At 41.2% G+C, this 18,951-nt stretch overlaps 1 protein-coding gene across 1 annotated transcript; it reads left to right on the top strand.

Annotated features, from left to right (window-relative positions):
- Nucleotides 1-429: 429 nt before the first annotated feature.
- Nucleotides 430-18,675, top strand: FUCA2 (alpha-L-fucosidase 2). Its single transcript, XM_007056272.4, has 7 exons — nucleotides 430-671; nucleotides 4,618-4,805; nucleotides 5,698-6,037; nucleotides 7,772-7,982; nucleotides 11,065-11,255; nucleotides 12,626-12,734; nucleotides 16,695-18,675. Exons 1-7 carry the CDS (start codon nucleotides 493-495, stop codon nucleotides 16,833-16,835), a joined length of 1,359 nt encoding a protein of 452 aa, XP_007056334.1. The 5' UTR covers nucleotides 430-492; the 3' UTR covers nucleotides 16,836-18,675.
- The last annotated feature ends 276 nt before the right edge of the window (nucleotides 18,676-18,951 follow it).

Raw genomic sequence — 18,951 nt, 5'->3', positions numbered from 1 at the left:
TAGATGTAACAGCAGGTCTGTCTCAAACCAATTGCATTTGGAACGGGGCAACAAAGTCCTGGCCCTGGATGGTGCCTGGACACTCAAATCCCATCTTTTCATATAGCAATTGAGGGCAAATAGCACCAGGTTGAGTCGTTAAATCAGTGAGTGTGTGCACTACAAATTTCACACTGCCCACTCATCCTGGGTTCCCTAAGAGACACTGATGTAGGGCCTGGTTTCAACTTCCCTCCAAGCCTCCTTTCCTTGCTCAGCAAGCCTGGAAGAAAAATCAGAGTCTAAGAAATTATTCTCGTAACCTCCTTGTCCTCCAGTGCCCCGCCCTTGCTAAACAATGCACTAAACTGCACCCAGCAGCCTCGCTGGGTGTAAGAACAAGGAGCAGGAAGCAGCCCTGCCTGCCGCGAGCTGTCATCTGACTGCTCTCACGTGAGACGTTAAACACACCATCCCCAGCCAAAGACTGCTGCATTCTCCCCATTGCCAGCCATGCTGCTGCTGCTCCTCTGCCTGCTCCTTTGGCCGCAGGGATGCAGTGCGCGCTATGATCCTACCTGGGAGTCTCTGGATTCCAGACCACTTCCGACCTGGTTTGATGAAGTCAAGTTTGGCATCTTCATCCACTGGGGCGTGTTCTCCGTGCCCAGCTTCGGCAGTGAGTGGTTCTGGTGAGCCTTCCATGCGTTTGACTCTCAGCTCCTCACTTCCTCTTTTATGCCTCTTTAATCTCCCCTTGCTCTTTCTGTCGACAGAGCAGCCTGTTGTTCTTTCTTCTTTCCCTAACAAAGCTGCACCCTCTAGTAAACAACCTTTCAATCTCCATTCCCTCCCTCCCCCAGTGTATGTGGTAATTATTCCCTTGTCTCTTAGCAGTAAAATCTGGCCCCAGCTAGTCTGAACACAGCTCCCTAATTTGGAGAATATTTTCAACCCAAACCTAGATGTGGATCCCCATGATGTAAGTGAATTGAACCAAAACCTCACATCTGAGCATCCTTGAACGTGGGGAGTGTTTAAAATGTAACCCCACAAACAAATTTTGCAAGTGTGCTCCTGTATTTATAGCGGGCTGGCCAAAAAACACAAATCAGAGCAATTGTGGAGTTTTGTGGTATCCATAATCCAGGTCTGACGTTTGAGCCTATATTTAGTGAACTAATGAAATTGGATTTTTTTAATGTTATGTTAATGGTTGTCATTTTTAAAGAGATCCTTTCCACAGAAAAGAGAAAACTCAGGTCCTGCAAACACTTACACATGGGTAAACTATTTGACACATGTGAGTGTTCACAGAATCAATCCCTTTGTCTGGTAAACTGATTTACCATTTCTATGCCATAGTCTGCCACTGACTTTCTGTGTGATCTTGAAGAAGTCACAAATCTCTTCTGCTATTTGTAAAATTGAGGTAATAAGATCTCTGTCACAGGGATATTATAAGGCTTAATTAAATAATTTTAGTAAAGGTATATACATGCAAAACATGATTTTCTGAAGGCAGAATTTTGACAACACATAGTAGAGCTGCAGGGGGTGGGTTTAAACAGCTCTGATGTGGGCTGCACTTTACTACTTAACTTTTCTGGACAAAGAATAAAGATGATGTCTTGACTGCCTTTGATACCAACTACAGTTTAATAGAATATTCTTAGTACAGTGTAAAATATTCTTGACTGAAATGCCATCTCTAGTTTGAGAGTGTTAATGCTGTCTATTCTATTAACTCCTGAAAGTACTCATGCATCTGATGTAGAGCAAAAAGGCTCTACCTCAATCATAAATATACTAAATGTACCAAAAATAGAAAAGAAAGCTTTGGCCATGATACAGACCCTTCCAAAAGAAAGGTTATAGTTGAAATGTCATTGCAAAAAAATCACTTTTCCTTCCTAGTATATTAACCATACAGATCCATCCACTGGCAAAACTATCCTCCTTTTGTAAAATATTTCCAAATCCTCCCTTACACGTTCAGTGCCAGTTGTCCTCAAACTTTTATATGTGGATTTTTTTTATGGGCTGGGCACTCTGTGCAGTCATTTAGAAAATAATGGAGTTGTACAGGCTGTAAATGAGGGCAGAATTTCCCCCTAAAATAGAAATGATCTTGTAACCCCCTCCTCTCCCCAATCCTGACTGCAGACTTTCCTATGATAAACTACAATGTTTGATTACACAAAAAAGAAATGTTAAGGTGGTACAAGATTAAAATAAACTCACTTTAAAGCAATGGATGAGGCTGCTTGGTTATGTCCTCCCGCATTTTGTAATTGAGCTGTTATTTATTAGCCATGTTCCAGATTTTGCTCTTACATCGGTGTTAATGTGGACTATTGACTGTAAATAGTAACTATTGACTGTAAATAGCATTTACACTTGTGGTTTACCCTCATTTACCCTGTCATTACAGCCTTCTATTTGTTAGTACCAACTTTCTTCCTTGGCCTGCAGCTGTTCCTACTTCTCTGAGCTCAGCAGATCACTTTTCAGTTTGTTTCTTTTGGAATTTCAATTCTGTCCGTTTTAACGTCATTAGCAACCGGTGCATGGCAAAGGAGAAGAGAGGGGAAGGTGGGGGTCAGTTTCCTTAGACACTAAAATGTCTTGAGATTGCAACTATTTTTCCACAGGACGATTTCTGGGCCTTTTCGTCCAGCTTTTTCCCCACAAGGGGCCAGGTTCTGTTCTCACTTATGTCCATGTTAATTTGGGTTAACTTTATTGCTGTCAGCAGAGTTACTCTGGATTTATGTGAGTATTGCTGAGATCAGACTCTGATCCTCAATTTGGGATTTAAACACATTTTTAAAAAATTCAGTTTATTTTCCTCCCCAATTTTGAATGACCAGTGTGTGTCTAAGCTTACCTAGGTCTTTGCTGCTCTGCCTCACTCTCTGAAACCTAATGACTGTAACCCCACAAACACTTACTACTGGCCATAGCATTTCTACAGTGACAGACTCATGCTACCCCATGCTACCCCATGTCTATTGCCCATAGACAATAGAACTGTTTATGTAGTAAGCAGTATTGTTTTAGCCATGTCGGTCCCAGGATAACAAGGTGCATGAGGTAATATATTTTGTTGGCCTAACTTCTGTTGGTGAAAGAGACAAGATTAAGAGCTACACAGAGCTTGTTTCTTTGACCAACAGAAGTTGGTTCAATAAAAGATATGATTTCACCCACCTTTTTTCCTCTCTGTGGAAAACACTAATCCACAGGACTGGTGCTGGACATTTTGCTGCCCTAAGAATTCCTCCTACCTGTAATTGGGCTGGCATCCACCTCTCTGGCTGATTCATGCCTGCAATCGCTCAGCTTTGAATGGGGAAGCACTCCCCTGGCTGGTGGTTCTTTTGGCAGGTCTTCATTGACTAGCCCTCCAGCTGAGTCACATACACTGTCCCCGCTTCTCTAGTATACAGTCTCTAGTTCTTGCTCATGGCCCTACTATGGGGCCATAGCACAAGGGCATCCTTCCCCAAGGCACTACTTTCTTTAACAGCCCAAGAGGGGTCCATCTCAGTAGGTGTCCTTTTGGCAGCCCTTGACTGGGCTCAGCTTTCAACCAGACCAGCAGAGTCCATCATGGTACCCTCACCTGGTGTGGTGAACTTCTGGGCTTGGTCCCCTGGACTCAGCTTGCCCTCACTGATCTGTCAGCAGTCCTGCTGCTCTTCCAGCCAGCCAAGCACCCATTTCTCCCTCTGCAAACTCCAGGCAGTAACTGACTGCTCTGCTGCTTCTTTTTATATGGCCCTTCTGCCCCCTGATTGGTCACTCCAGGAGCCCCTCTGATTAGCAGTTCTCCTAAAACCACTCTAGGCTGCTGGGAGGACTTCTCCTCTGCTCTTTTCTGGAGCAGGCTATGGCAGGGCCGTGAGGCTTCTAGACCTAGTCCACCCTGTCACACCTCCTCATACCTGTGCTGGTGTGGGGGACAACCACACTGGAGACCTGCTTCTGTCTGTGTAGCAATTTTTGGCTGCTGCTCATGTGGGGTAGAGGCCCATCCTTAACGGAGCAAAACTCCCTAAAAGTTGTGCTTGGGGTGGGGGTAGATGGAGCAGTGAGATGGCTGTCATCCCAAGTAGCTACTGCAAAGTGGGGGTGCCCTTTAAGAGGCAGAAGCAAAAAAGCTGTGCTGTGCTTGGTGGTATGGCTGCTCTTACTCTTCTACAGGGGGACACAGTTAAAGAAGTCCATGCCTGTGCTGGCCCAGAACCAGGGGTGTTCCTACAAAACTGGCACCCAACGTAGCTGCCTACGTCCCACACCAGCCCTGTATGCCTGGTAGTAAGTTTTCAGCATTTGGCCCCTAAATAAGACTATCTTTTCCCTACCCCCATCAAATTTTAGCTGGTGTACAACACAGCTCAGTAGGAAACTCTGGGAGTCCCTCAAATGAAGTCCTTGAGGAAGGTAGACCAAGGTGCCTCCAAATATCAAAGCTATTATTGCCTGAGGCAGTTTTATGTTATTTCCAGTGTACTTCCACAGTATGTCTGTGACAGTGTGCACCACCCTGTAGAATGGCAAAACAGGAATTGATTATTATAACTGTATATATTTTTTAAATGTCATTGGATATTTTTATTGTGTATTTGGAAGGTGGTATTGGCAGAAGGAAAAGAGACCGGCCTATGTAAAATTTATGGAGACAAATTACCCTCCTGGCTTCAGTTATGAAGATTTTGGCCCTTTGTTTACAGCCGAGTTTTTTGATGCCAACCAGTGGGCAGATATTCTGAAGGCTTCTGGTGCAAAATATGTTGTCTTGACTTCAAAACATCATGAAGGTAAATAGAACGTGTGCAAGTGCTGGCAATTGTTGCAGTTCATGGTTCATTTCTTCTAGCAGAACAAAAACCCAGGTGAAGTTATCTTGTCCAGCTGACTAGATGCTAAAAACCTGGCAAGAATAAAAGTGGTATTTGTTAGCCCATATCCCCTATAAAAGGCTGGAACATTGATAGAAGGAAGAATTTGTTATCACATTATTCCTCCTGCTATAGGTTGCAATGACTGAAGTTAAGAGTGCTGCAGAGCTTCCTACAACAGCCACAGAAGTTGTTAATGTCTGACCGTTGCGTAATTTAGCTCTAGGCTTTTTATTGCTTAATGAACCAGAAGAGTAAATCGTGTTCTGTTTCATATAGAACATTACTGTGTGCAGAGAGTTTGTTAGCTCTGTACCTTTCTCCAAGAAATGTACAATGTGCTCTTGGGAGTCGGTTAAGATTTTGAAATATGCACAATTATATTTCAACATTAGTAGCCTGATTCCTATTATTACTGCTGCAGCTAGAAGCCCAAATCAAGATCAGGTCTCCGTGGTACTAGGTGCTATACATACCCATAGTAAGAGACTGCTTAGTGCAGAAACTGAGAGTTATGTGTCATTTGTAGACATGGTATAAACAATTTTTAAACAACATCTTGGTATTGGATTCTTCTTCTAAAGGAAGGAATATTATGGTTATACATAACTAGAGATTTCAGTGATAGGGCAAGCAGAAGTGGGGAGAGCCTACTTCTTCTTTCTGGGGAGCTGCAGAAGAGGGAAGAGCCTACTTCCTCTTCCTGGGGAGCTGCAATCAGCATGTGTGTTTGACTAATAGCATAGCATATATAAGAATATGCTTACAGTGCTTTTTATTCTCTTTTTATCCTTCAACTTTCTCTTTCTAGGTTTTACTTTGTGGGGGTCCAAATACTCTTGGAACTGGAATGCTGTCAACATAGGACCAAAACGGGACATTGTGGCTGAACTAGCAACATCTATAAGAAACAGGACGGATTTGCACTTTGGGCTGTATCACTCTCTCTTTGAATGGTTCAATCCTCTCTTCCTTTATGATGCCTCCAATGTATTCAAGACAAGACAGTTTCCAACAGCCAAGTCATTGCCTGAGCTCTATGAGATTGTGGCTAAATACCAACCAGAGATCCTCTGGTCTGATGGGGCTGGTAATGCACCAGATACTTACTGGAACAGCACTGGATTTTTAGCCTGGCTGTATAATGACAGGTGTCTTGTTTTTATCATATATTTAGCTCTTAAATTGGAACTTTGGCCAGGCTATAGCTTCTGTCTCATTTTCCATATATTGTGTGGGATCCATTGTTTCACTTAATGGGCACTTAACCATGTCATCTCCCACTTAATTTCCCTGCAATATAAGGGATCAAGTCAGGGAAGAGTATTCCCTTTAACAACCAAATTATTAGACATGGCTAAAAAATTATGAACATTTTTCATGAAAAATGTCAAGCAGGTCCATAAGTTGTTCCATCAACATGGTCTGGCCATTCTATCTATTTTTATTCTCCTGTAAGTAACAGTCATCTACCATGATGGCAAGTAGGGTGGTTTTGTTAAGAATATGATCATAGAATATCAGGGTTGGAAGGGACCTCAGGAGGTCATCTAGTCCAACCCCCTGCTCAAAGCAGGACCAATCCCCAACTAAATCATCCCAGCCAGGGCTTTGTCAAGCCTGACCTTAAAAACCCCAAAGGAAGTAGATTCCACCACCTCCCTAGGTAACGCATTCCAGTGCTTCACCACCCTCCTAGTGAAATTTTTTTTCCTAATATCCAATCTAAACATCCCCCATTGCAACTTGAGACCATTACTCCTTGTTCTGTCATCTGGTACCACTGAGAACAGTCTAGATCTATCCTCTTTGGAACCCCCTTTCAGGTAGTTGGAAGCAGCTTTCAAATCATTCTTCTCTTCTGCAGACTAAACAATCCCAGTTCCCTCAGCCTCTTTTCATAAGTCATGTGTTCCAGTCCCCTAATAATTTTTGTTGCCCTCTGCTGGATGCTTTCCAGTTTTTCCACATCCTTCTTGTAGTGTGGGCCCCAAAACTGGACACATTCCTCCAGATGAGGCCTCACCAGTGTTGAATAGAGGGGAACGATCACATCCCTTGATCTGCTGGCAATGCCCCTACTTATACATCCCAAAATGCCATTGGCCTTCTTGGCAACAAGGGCACACTGTTGACTCATATCCAGCTTCTCGTCCACTGTAACCCCTAGGTCCTTTTCTGCAGAACTGCTGTTGAGCCATTCGGTCCCTAGTCTGTAGTGGTGCATAGGATTCTTCCGTCCTTAGTGCAGGACTCTGCACTTGTCCTTGTTGAACCTCATCAGATTTCTTTTGGCCCAATCCTCTTATTTGTCTGGATCCCTCTGTATCCTATCCCTATCCTCCAGGGTATCTACCTCTCCTCCCAGTTTAGTGTCATCTGCAAACTTGCTGAGGGTGCAATCCACGCCATCCTCCAGATCATTAATGAAGATATTGAACAAAACCGGCCCCAGGACCGACCCTTGGGGCACGCCGCTTGATATTGGCTGCCAACTAGACATGGAGCCATTGATCACTACCCGTTGAGCCCGACGATCTAGTCAGCTTTCTATCCACCTTATAGTCCATGATCAGGACACTTTCTTCACAGACCGTGCCTTTGACACTGCACATAAGACACAGTACATATTCAGGGATCTGTACTGTAATCTATTTCCATGGCAGACAGTCGGAGGCGTGCCTGAGTAAGGAGTGCAGAAGCGGGTCCATTCACTACTCTCATTCTGTGTAAGACCTCAGATTTCTTACCCATTTGCATTATGTAAAGAGGAAAATTAGGAATACAGAAGTCATCTTGAATGTGAATTTCTGGGGAAAAGAGCTGACATTTAGTCTAAATAATTAAAAATCATAATCATTTGTTTAAAATTTCTGTAATTTCAGCCCAGTTCGGGATACAGTTGTAACAAATGATCGTTGGGGAGTTGGCAGCATTTGTAAACATGGTGGATACTACACCTGCAGCGACCGCTATAACCCAGGACACCTTCTGCCTCATAAGTGGGAAAACTGTATGACCATAGACAAATGGTCATGGGGTTATAGGAGGAATACGCAGCTAAGTGATTACCTCACGATTGAAGAACTGGTAAAGGTACAGTAAGACAGAGATATGGTATACAACATCTGGCCAGTACTTCTGATTATTATAGTTCACCAATGTAATGGTAAGAAATAACTAATTATGTGACCTCTTGATGATCATTTCCTTTGATTATATTATCAGACTAAGTTCAGTAATGGCTCTGTCTTAACTGTGCAAATCCTATGGTTTGATTCTCCTCTCTCTTACACCAGTTTGACTTCAGTGGAATTATTCGTGATTTACACACGTGTAAGCAAGATGAGGATCAGGCCCATAAATTCCACTCAGTTACTTTTATTGCAAATGAAAGGCAAGCACTTCCTCTTCTTTCTGTCTTTAAGGTTCTCTCTGCTCCTACTCTGTGGTGACAAATATGAAGTAATAATAAGCCATGGATATTTAGTATTCTTCTAAGTATTTAGTATTCTTCTAAGTATTTTATGCAAATTACACACTTTAAGTGTTTGTGGCATTTAAATACAAAAGAGTCATTATTGTTTCTGTAGTTTTCTACTCATATCTCCCAGAATATTCTGCTAGCAACACTCAGGGAACCAATCCTGCTGCTACTGAAGTCAATGGCAAAACATGCATTAAATTCCATAGAAGTGGATGGGCTTTATGTCTGCTGAATCCCTGTTTACATAGCATATAACTAATTGTTTCCAAAAAAGAGTCTACGTTCATGCAATGCAAAGAGCGATACTCTACATTAAATGTTGCTATTTCATAAATACAAAAGGATAAAAGTTTTCCAAAGACAGGATAGAAATATTAATGTGTTTTACAGATTGGTGGAAATAGCAATCCAAGTCTGAATTCTCTACATCTGACCCAGATTTGAAGGCTGGTCCATGTGGAGGAATTTGGGTTTGCCTGTCCCTCTTCATTGAGGGGACACTTTTCTCATTTCACCCTCAACATCACCTTATGAGTTTGACAACAGACGGTGCTGAGAACAGATTGCTGACTCATCCAAAGAAATCAAATACACTTCTGCCTCCACCGGCAACTTTCATTGCCCTCCAGAGTTCAAAGGGTGCTCCCAAGCTCATGTCTTGCACACATTTAGAGACAAGCCATCAGATCAACTCGAAACTTTAATCTCTGAGGAGTAGTCACAACACAGTGAAATTTGCAGTTGTTGTAACACTCAATTATTTTGTGGGTGTGTATAGTTTGATATTATCACATAACCCAAATCTAGCTTTTGTTTGATGGCTGGACTTTGCAGTCTAACAGCTGGGTTAGAGTTAACATCTAACAGTCAATAGCTGAGTTAAATTTTTATCTTAGGTGTAGGTCTTACATGTAATTTCTTACAATTTTTTAAATAAGTTAGAATGCAAGATGGAACTAACCTTAAGTATAATGCAAGCTATCAGTGCCCACTAGCTTAAAAAATCTGCAGGTATAGATATAAAAATATGAAGGTGGCCTTTTCTGAGGCGTGAAAGAAATACCAAGGTAAACCATAGTAAGAACTATCAGTACTTGCCAGGTAGAAGGAAGTGAGACGTAGCCCTCAGCAGTCAGCTACAAAGTAGCAACTTTATGGTTGTAGCTGTTTTGCTTTTCCAAATGTAAAGGGCCAGTTGCCGGAAAAGCATGCTAGGAAAGTTTCCAATAGAAGTGTGACCACAGACTAGGGATTTCAGTGACAGTTAATCACAAAGGAAGTAGTTCCTAGGGAATGGGTTGAATTTCTGCTGGCTAATTCTAACTTCTCCCACAGGTAATCCTGTAAAATTTGTGATAATAAAATTGATGTTTCCATCCTACCAGTTCGAGACTTCCAAATGAACCTACAAAGTCTTTTAATTGGTCTGTTAACAACTAAGTTCTTCTACGGGTTAAGTCATTTGATGTACAGCATGTCAAACAAAAACATTATGTCCAGGAAAGAAACAAACATTCATACAGCTGTATGTACATGTTGTACCTCATATACCCAAATTTGGAGAAGATGCTATAGCTTTTAAACACTTCTAATGTCTGCTGAAGTCAATGAGAATTTTACCTAATACAACAGTAGGGAATTATTTCAAAGTGCATGGGCTCCAGGTGTTCATCAATCTCTGGTGTGAGAGAAATGCAAAAGGCTTTGATATATTTGGTTGTTTCAGGAATGACTTCCTTGTTACTTTGCATCTTTTTTTTTTTTTAGGTGGTTTATTTCCCCAATGCAATCCAATCTTATACTTACATTTTTAAATTAAAATACTTTGTCTGTTCATTAAAGTTGGACATGCAGATAATTGTGATTTAAAACAAATTAGTAAGGTAAGGTAGGATCCTGATCCTGCAGCTGGTTCTTTGCAGGTGGACCCCTGCACCTGCCTCATTGAGTTCAGTGGGGCTTTTTGCAGACACAGGAGGTCCACCTACCTGAAATCAGTTGTAGGAACGAGGTCTTAGTGTGTAAGCTCTCTTAATAGTTTAGGTGCTGCAGTTTACTTTAAACTCTTGTACTGTATACAAGATAGTTCTGAAAAGAAATGAGAAGTATTTAGCTGCAGAAACCAAAGATATTTGTTTAATTTCGTTTTATTCTGTGGTACAAGTAGTTTTTTTTTTTCGTGTAATAGTTACCCACTCTCAGAAGTAAGGTGTGTGTGTGTGTGTGTGTGTGTGTATGTATCAGGGACTCTTCACGGTATCCAACTACAATCCCAGAATCTGACCACCATTTCAGAATATCTGGATGTTTACAATATAAAATGACTGATATCAGTCATCATTAGGGTTTAGACTCAGCCCCCAGTTAAACAAATGGGAAGCAGATAACTCATAATGCAGACAGACTGAAAAAATGCAGAGTTAGTCAGGCATCACAGAGTGAGATCACATTTGGAAGGTTTTCTTGAGCCATACGAGCCAAAAATGTAACATTTTTAATGGAAGCTTAAATTTTGTAGAAACTGTTGGAACCACTAACATACTACTTTGCATATTGCAGTGTCAAATACTGATTTAGCTCTTTCAACCCATGTGTCTGGAGCAGAGTTCTAAGTTTTGGTAAGAACACCAGACAATGTGTATACCTTCATTGGCCATAATCTTAACATTCTGACTTTGCTAAATGTTTCAGCAACTCGTAGAAACAGTATCATGTGGGGGAAATCTCCTGATGAACATTGGGCCCACCCATGATGGTCGCATTGATGTTATATTCCAAGAACGCCTAAGGCAGATGGGTGTCTGGCTGAGAGTCAATGGAGAAGCCATTTACGGAACTAAACCATGGAGAACGCAGAATGACACTGTCACACCAGGAGTGTGGTAAGACTAGTGAAACAATATGCAGAAAATATAACTATTGAGACCCTTTTGTGAAGTTGTGCAATTTCTAGTGGACAAGTGTTTACAGTAAAGAAACCACTACCTTAATTTGTATGTTATTTGGCTGTCTTAGAAAAGAACCCTTTCGGAAAGCCAAGATAGGTGCCTAAAGGAAGAATATATATATTGGACATTAGTGAAGTTGGTACGTCCTAATGATTAGGGGAAAAAACTGGGAGACAAGAGAGTGCATGCTTCCAATGCAGACTGAAACAAAGGCTCAATATGTATCTTTGGCCTGTTTATGCCTTTCAGCAAAAGTAGCTGAAAAACTAAAGCAGAACCTAGGAATTACTGTAGAATATTGGCAGGTTTCAGAGTAGCAGCCGTGTTAGTCTGTATCCGCAAAAAGAACAGGAGTACTTGTGGCACCTTAGAGACTAACAAATTTATTAGAGCATAAGCTTTCCTGGGCCCATGAAAGCTTATGCTCTAATAAATTTGTTAGTCTCTAAGGTGCCACAAGTACTCCTGTTCTTTTTATAGAATATTGATCGATACAATATAAAACTGATGTTAAGAAATAAGTCAATATCACTATCATGAGAAAGACAGAAATGTTAAGGTACTTTTTAAAATTAGCCACTTTTTTAAGGACGCTTAGAAAGAACTCCTCACAATAATAGCTTCCAAAGCTGGAATTTTTTTTAAAAAAAGTTCCTAGAAAACAACTCTGATCAATAGTAGGATGGCCATGAGCCCTGTCAAATTGAGTATGATGGATAAATTATTTGGTAAGATAATGTTAATGTCATTTCTGGTGAAATCACCCATCAGATTCACCCCTTTTTAGTCTCTGGACCCTGCTCTATCCCTTAGCTTCTGTGCCTTTGCTGTGCCAGTAATCCACAACCATCCCTCATCTGCATTCTGGCCCTACTCCTTCTCCTTCCCTCGTGGGCCGTTCTGTACTCCTGACCCCATCATCGGCTATTAAATATAAATATCACGTCTAGACACAATAAAAAGCTAGAAGTAAAACTCATGAGAAACATTAATATGTAAGAAGAGAAAGAGAAGTGTTACAAATATTTGCACGATTGTTTGGTAGAGAATAAATTATACTTGGAAAAAAGCTCTGCTGGAATCCAAACTTTTTTAAATAGTAGTTTGGCAGGATGAGGACTGCATTGCTGTAGTTCTGATGTAAACAGTTCTTGTGGTGTTTGTGACCCTAATTGCCATCAACTTTTAAAATTCCTTTTCCAGTCCTGAAATCTTTACATGTACATTACTCTCAAGTGTGTGGATAATCACAAAAAAACAACAACAACTGGACCTAAATTATATGACTCCCCATTTCCAACCAGGTACACGTTCAAACCTAAAGAAGAGACAGTCTATGCCATTTTCCTTAATTGGCCAATCTCGGAGACTCTGGTACTTGGTGACCCAAAAACCAAAATTGGAGCAACACAAGTAAGTGACCACTGTCTTTTTTGCTACTTCTGTGAGCTTTCTAACGCATTGTCAAGGAATATATTCATAAGATAGATCAGAAAATATCTGAAAAATGTGCCATCAACACTGCGAACATTTTTGTTTTCAAATAATACATACCTGTCACCTTTGGTGATATGTAAAAACAGAATAGAATATGTTGAAAAAGGGAAAATTCTGTCGTCACTGTTAACTTTAAGTCTAGGTCCCTCTATGTCAGACTTGATAGTAGGGCGTTCTCTTGGTCCATGACAACTGGGGGCCAAGCAGATCTTTGCTCTGAGCTCGGGCTTAGGGCCACCTCTTAGGAAGAACTGCCCAGGATGATAGCTTCCAAAGCTGAAAAATGCTAACTATATCGAAGTGTAAAAGTGCTGTTCAACTCAAACCACCCACAGCAGAACCTTGACATTAAATTTAGAGATTTCCTGGAGGAATACCCACTTGCCTTTCAAACTACTCAACAAGCAAGCAATAGGCAGATGCCCCTCTCCAGCAAACTTAATGCAGTTCTCCACAGGGAGGGTCTGGCTGTCTGACCTGGAGGTTCCTAGAATGAAAATGCACAGGTAAGACAGAATTGTCCCTATTTGAAGACTTGTCTTCACTACCAGGAGATCAACGCTGCTGCAGTTGATGCAGTGGGTGTCGATTTAGCGGATCTAGTGAAGACCCGCTAAATCGACAACAGAGCACTCTCCGGCCGACCCCTGTACTCCAGCTCCCTGAGAAGAATAAGGTAAGTCAATCATAGAGTATCTCCCATCGACGCAGCACAGTGAAGACACCGGAGTACGTCGACCTAAGCTATGTCGACTCCAGCAACGTTATTCACATAACTGGAGTAGCGTAACTTAGGTCGACTTACACTGATAGTGAAGACAAGCCCAGTCCCCTCCATGTCAGACAGCCTTCACAGTGGCATGCAAAAAGCAGCAAGTCATCCCTTGGAAGGGGGAGGATTCAGCTGTAAATTAAGGCTGAGGTGTGAATTAAGTATCTGTGTGGACCTTGTTGCTGCGCACAAAAAGTTCCCTAGTGTGCTTTAATCGACTCCCATTTCAAAGTGGGGTAGATCCAGCTCACCAGGGAACTTCTAGTGCCTGACAGCAAGGTCCACACAGACACTTAATGTGTGGCAGGCTAGTGTGACATAGATTTACACCCCGGCTTGCTGTGAACTAGGTGTTTGTGTTGAGAGACTCTGAGTGGCTGAGGGAGGAATGGCATAAAGGAGGCCTATTTCTGACATAAGGGAGTGTCTCTTTCTCAGGTAGAACCTCTTGTTTTTTCAAACTGGTCATGGATGCAAATAGGTTCATCAATAGGCTTCCAACCGGGCCTATGATGCCCTGTGCGGCTAGATAGTCTAGAGCAGTGGTTCTTAACCTTTACTGCAGCCTTCACCTCTTTGGTTCTCAAAATATGTTCTCACACCCCTTATCAAAAATCGTTGAAGTAGGTCAGTTCTCTAAACCTAGATATATTTTTTGTTTGTATATTACAGCAATCGTTAAAAAATGTATAATGTTAATAAATACATAGGTCTGATGAAACAAAGTAGTTGTACTTACGTGCCTGTGCTTAACTGGTGTTTTCAATGATTTACCTTCTAAAAAAATCTGGCATATCTCGCACCCCCAGAAAGGGCATCTCGCGCCCCCAGAGGATGCGTGCACCCCAGGTTAAGAACCACTGGTCTAGAGTATGTTTCCTTGGTTCTAAGGGTGTCTTTCTGAGCCAGTCGACCCTGACTTTTCTTCTTAGTGAAGAACCCCAAAAACCATAAAGATGGGAGTGTAAATTAGGGCAGGTGGTAATTCCTCTATCCCCAAGGGATGATGTGTTACACCCTCTTGTGAGTAGCTTTTTGGCTGCTTGCACTACTCTAGCTTAATGTGACTTTCCTCTTGACATGCCCAATTTTTGACCAGCTCTGTTCCCACTTCAGTACACTCCCCCATAATGACACCTTGGTATATAAATGGGGGTGCTTGTGTTACACACAGAGTGCTACTGTAGCACAAATTACAGTTGGCAACTGAATTACACTATCATGACACTGAAGAATTTGGCCTGCACTCCTCAGATGAAAGGCAAGGAATGGGGAGACTTTAAAATGAATAGATCATTCTTAGTTTTGCATTTTTAATCATTATTAGTAGCAGCATTATGGTAATGCCTAAAGGCCCCTACCAATACTAGAGCTTTAATGTGCTAGGCCTTGTACAAACATCATAAGAGAGAATCCCTCTCCTAAAGAGCTTACAATCTAAATAAACAAGACTGGCAAAAGACGGGCAAAAGGACATGTTATCCCCATTTTACAGAAGGGGGAACTGAGGCATAGATTGGGACTTGCCCAAGGTCACAGGAGAAGGCTGTGGCAGAGCTGGGAATTGAACCCAAATTGCCTTTTCCCTGGCCAATGCTTTGACACAAGTCCCTCCTTCCTTTCTAAATATTAATACTCCTCATGACTTCAGCTGGTCACAACACAGGGCCAAAATTTCAGAGGAGGTGTAGTGTAATGTAGACAAATAGGAAAAGTTATTTCAAAGACTTGTTCAAAGAACACTATAGGTTTTTTTAAAAAAATGTTAATCTGCCAAAATTTTACTTACTGTTAACAGTGTGTGTAATGGAAGTGTCAGTTGTACTAAATCAAACAATTACTCCTGATTTACAGCAGAGTAAATTGAGAATAGAATTTATACCACCCTAAGTACTATGTGCAATGGTATAATTTCTATATAGCTACTTAAGTGATTTCCCCCCCCCCCCCCGTCCTGCTTTCTAATATGCTTTTTAAATGAAGCAGTAGTATATTTAAAAAATCATTGATTTTTTTCTGAGCTGAGCAGAATGGTTATTTCCATTACAGTAAAGTACAATTCAGTTTAAAAGCAGATTCCAGAATATCTTATCTTTTAAAAAAACAAAAACTCCTGCTTCCCATAAAATACCCATGTTGGCATCTGACTTCTTCCTATAGGCAAGAAGTAGTGCAAGTTTAAGAAACTGTTAACTAACTTTCCAAAAGTGTAACATTGCATTATTATGTTTGGAACCTCTTCACCTTCATGTACATGTTCTGCTTAATCATCTGAACATTGTTTGTGTATAGTCACTTTGCTCTATTTTTGTGGTAGTATATATTAAAAAAAAATGTAAACTACTCCATTATTTGTAAGATAATGATCTGGTTTGTATTGTGAAACCTGGCCCTTCACATAGGGAGCTAGTATCTCAAAATCCTTTTGATTTCCCATTGCCATCTGCATGTAGAACATAATAACCATAATCTGGCCCAAATCATAGGACACAGCATCATTACATTTGCCAGCTTATTTATATGACCACCTTAGAAGCATGTTTAGAACCTTTGGACAGCCTCTGACCATTCATGTGGCTGGCAAAGTGGTGCCTACAGTTAATCCATTATGTTAAAAGGACCTGTTAAGCAGTGGTGAGCTGGAGCCGGTTCGCGCGAACCGGTTGTTAAAGTTTGAAGCCAGTTTAGAACCGGTTGTTAAAGGGGTGGGCAAACTCCAGCCCGCGGGCCACATCTGGCCTGCAGGACCGTCCTGTCCGGGCTGCCTGAGCTCCCGGCTGGGGAGGCTCCCCTGGCTGAGAATCCCTTTTTAATTTTCACTCACCCGGTGGCGCTCCGGGTCTTCGGCAGCGGGCCCTTTACTCGCTCCGGGTCTTTGGCGGCACTTCGGCGGCTGGTACTTCAGGACATACCGCCAAAGACCCGGAGCGACTGAAGGAACCGGTTCTTCAGATTTGGGAAGCTCATCACTGCTGTTAAGTAGTGGAAAAATATATGCATGTAATTATTGGGCCAACAGTCACTTTGAATAGACTGCAATTTGAATCATTGGGACAACAGTCACTTTGGATAGATTTCAATTTAATTGTTTTTTTTTTTTCCAGGTGAAGCTGATTGGACATAAAGGACAATTGAAGTGGGTTTCACTGGGAGAAAAGGGGATGATAGTGGCTGTGCCTCAGCTAACCCCTAGTCAGTTACCCTGTCAATGGGGCTGGACTCTGCAACTGATGAATGTAAACTGAACGATACAAATGGAGACTTCAGTTGCTGTTTCTTCACAAATGTAACTGAGAACACTTCAGATTTCTAACTTGCTTATATATACACGCTGTATTGAACTCCCCATGTACAGCTGAAATTGAGATTGATGGGAGCAGATTAAATGCAGACAAATGCTGTTCCAGATTCAGTGGAATGGGCATTTGGCCTTTCACTTCCAGCATTTAACCTCTTTGATTTGAAAGACTGGTTAGCTTTAAGTGGTGGGGTGGATTTGTAAGATTACATAATATTAGATTTCTGATCTACTGGTTTCAATTCATCTCTTCAAAAAAGGTCTGTGCACTGACCCATGGTGCATCTTCCTTAAGCAGCCCACAACAGCAGGAGCAAGGTTGTGAATGTAGCCAAATTCTGCAGTGATAAGTTGATCAAAAAGCAGGTGTACAGGGCAAGGGTTAGTTGTACCAGTCAGCCTTTTTGAAGTTATTTTGTGTACTTTTTAAAACCAGATATTTATTTTTTTTCTAATGGAAATATTTCAGTTGTTTCCTCTCTCCCTCTTTTCCACTGAAAAAGGAAAAAGAGCCAAAAATAAAATTAATCAAAAGCAAAGTTTTGAAGTTTGTTATTGAAAAAAGGCTATCTTTCATTAAAAATAATTTCACATGAAAAAATTTGACCAGCTGTGGTAGTAAATCATGAATAAGGCACTTTCAGCCATACTAGAAATACACTGAGTCTAGCAGAATCTCCGCTATGCTGCAGGTTATTGCTATGAGGGGTATGGTTAATTTTTAAGTTATGGAGAACTTGAGCAACACATCCTTTCACTGTGAAAGGCACTCCTCGTGAAGGATATAAGAGAGCAGAAAAGATATTTCTAGAAATATCTGGACCTCTGCTGCCTTCTAGGAACATGGCTGTCCTTTCAGCAACATTGTGTCCCCCAATAATTTTCAACTCACTGTGTATTTAGCAGTTCCAGGTTTACCTTTTTACAGCAGAAGGTGAGTTAAGTGACTGAAAGGGCCAAATATTGCTCTAAATAGCCAAATAGCACTTGTGGGAGAAAACCGTTTAAAAGTCATTCTAATCCTTCCTTCCTCCTATGGCATGGGCTGTCCATTTATGACAAACCCTTTCTCTCTTCCTCAATACCCACTTAACCAAAGGGATGTAGAGATTTGTGTTTCAGTGACTATGAGGCTGGGTGCAGTTGGGACACCAAAAAGGCCCAACTGGCCAATCAATATTGATCTTTGGGTAACAGGACTGTGGTATTGAACATGGTATAAGTGGCTAGACAGAATTCTAAATGAAGAAAGATTAACTAGGCTATTTTCACAGCCTTCAGAAGAGTCAAAGTCTACTACAACTTATTTTGTCAAAGACAAAGCTTCAGTGCCACATTTCTAGAGAGCTGGGGAATTTAGTACAGCTGTAGCTTCTATCCTACTTCAGAAATATTAATCATTATCTAATATTCCATTGTATATCCTACCCTGGGCAGCAATCTTGCAAGGAGTTATGCACATCCATAGCGTTATACTGAGTAGTTGCACTGATTTTAATAGGAGTAGTCACAACATATAAGGTTATGCATGTGCTTAAGTCTTTTCAAGATCAGGGCTCTAGTCTGACTGGCTGCAAGTAATAGACTAGGAAAATCATGTAATTGGAACTATTTCAAGCAGCTCCCTTTGGTGAGGAATTTAACACAAAATCTTAATTTTATGTGTGAAATTTTATCTACTGTGTAGAATTTAGGAGATTGTGAATAGGAGTAGGCCTGAGTTACAAAATCTGTACTTATGCTATAGTGATGGGCATATTAAAAGTCTGAGTGGTGAATTGATGTTATGCACCTGTGCTGTGTGGTTCATTTAGCTATTCTTATAGTCAGTAGGGCTGCTGTAGTTTCTCTTATTTATGCTGATTGGGTTTTTAAATAGGTATCTCGTGTGGACTTATAAATCCATATATACATGAAAATTGCTCTCCCGTAGTCCCACCTTATGTGCCAAAGAGTTATATTTTTCTAGTCTTTGCAAGTTTCTGTAGGAAACCAATGAAAATAAATACAAGACTGAAACGTAGAGAAATTTTAATATATGTAAAGTTTTAAAATGGTGGTCT

Source organism: Chelonia mydas, chromosome 3 (assembly GCF_015237465.2).
Source record: "Chelonia mydas isolate rCheMyd1 chromosome 3, rCheMyd1.pri.v2, whole genome shotgun sequence".
NCBI classification, from domain to species: domain Eukaryota; kingdom Metazoa; phylum Chordata; order Testudines; family Cheloniidae; genus Chelonia; species Chelonia mydas.
This window is presented reverse-complemented; position numbering and strand designations above follow the sequence as displayed.

Excerpts from the sequence above, each read along its gene's own strand:
- FUCA2 (XM_007056272.4), top strand. The coding sequence starts at position 493 with ATGCTGCTGCTGCTCCTCTGCCTGCTCCTTTGGCCGCAGGGATGCAGT. Across the intron at positions 672-4,617 it reads TTCGGCAGTGAGTGGTTCTG|GTGGTATTGGCAGAAGGAAA; the intron begins GTGAGCCTTCCA and ends TGTATTTGGAAG. Across the intron at positions 7,983-11,064 it reads CGATTGAAGAACTGGTAAAG|CAACTCGTAGAAACAGTATC; the intron begins GTACAGTAAGAC and ends TAAATGTTTCAG.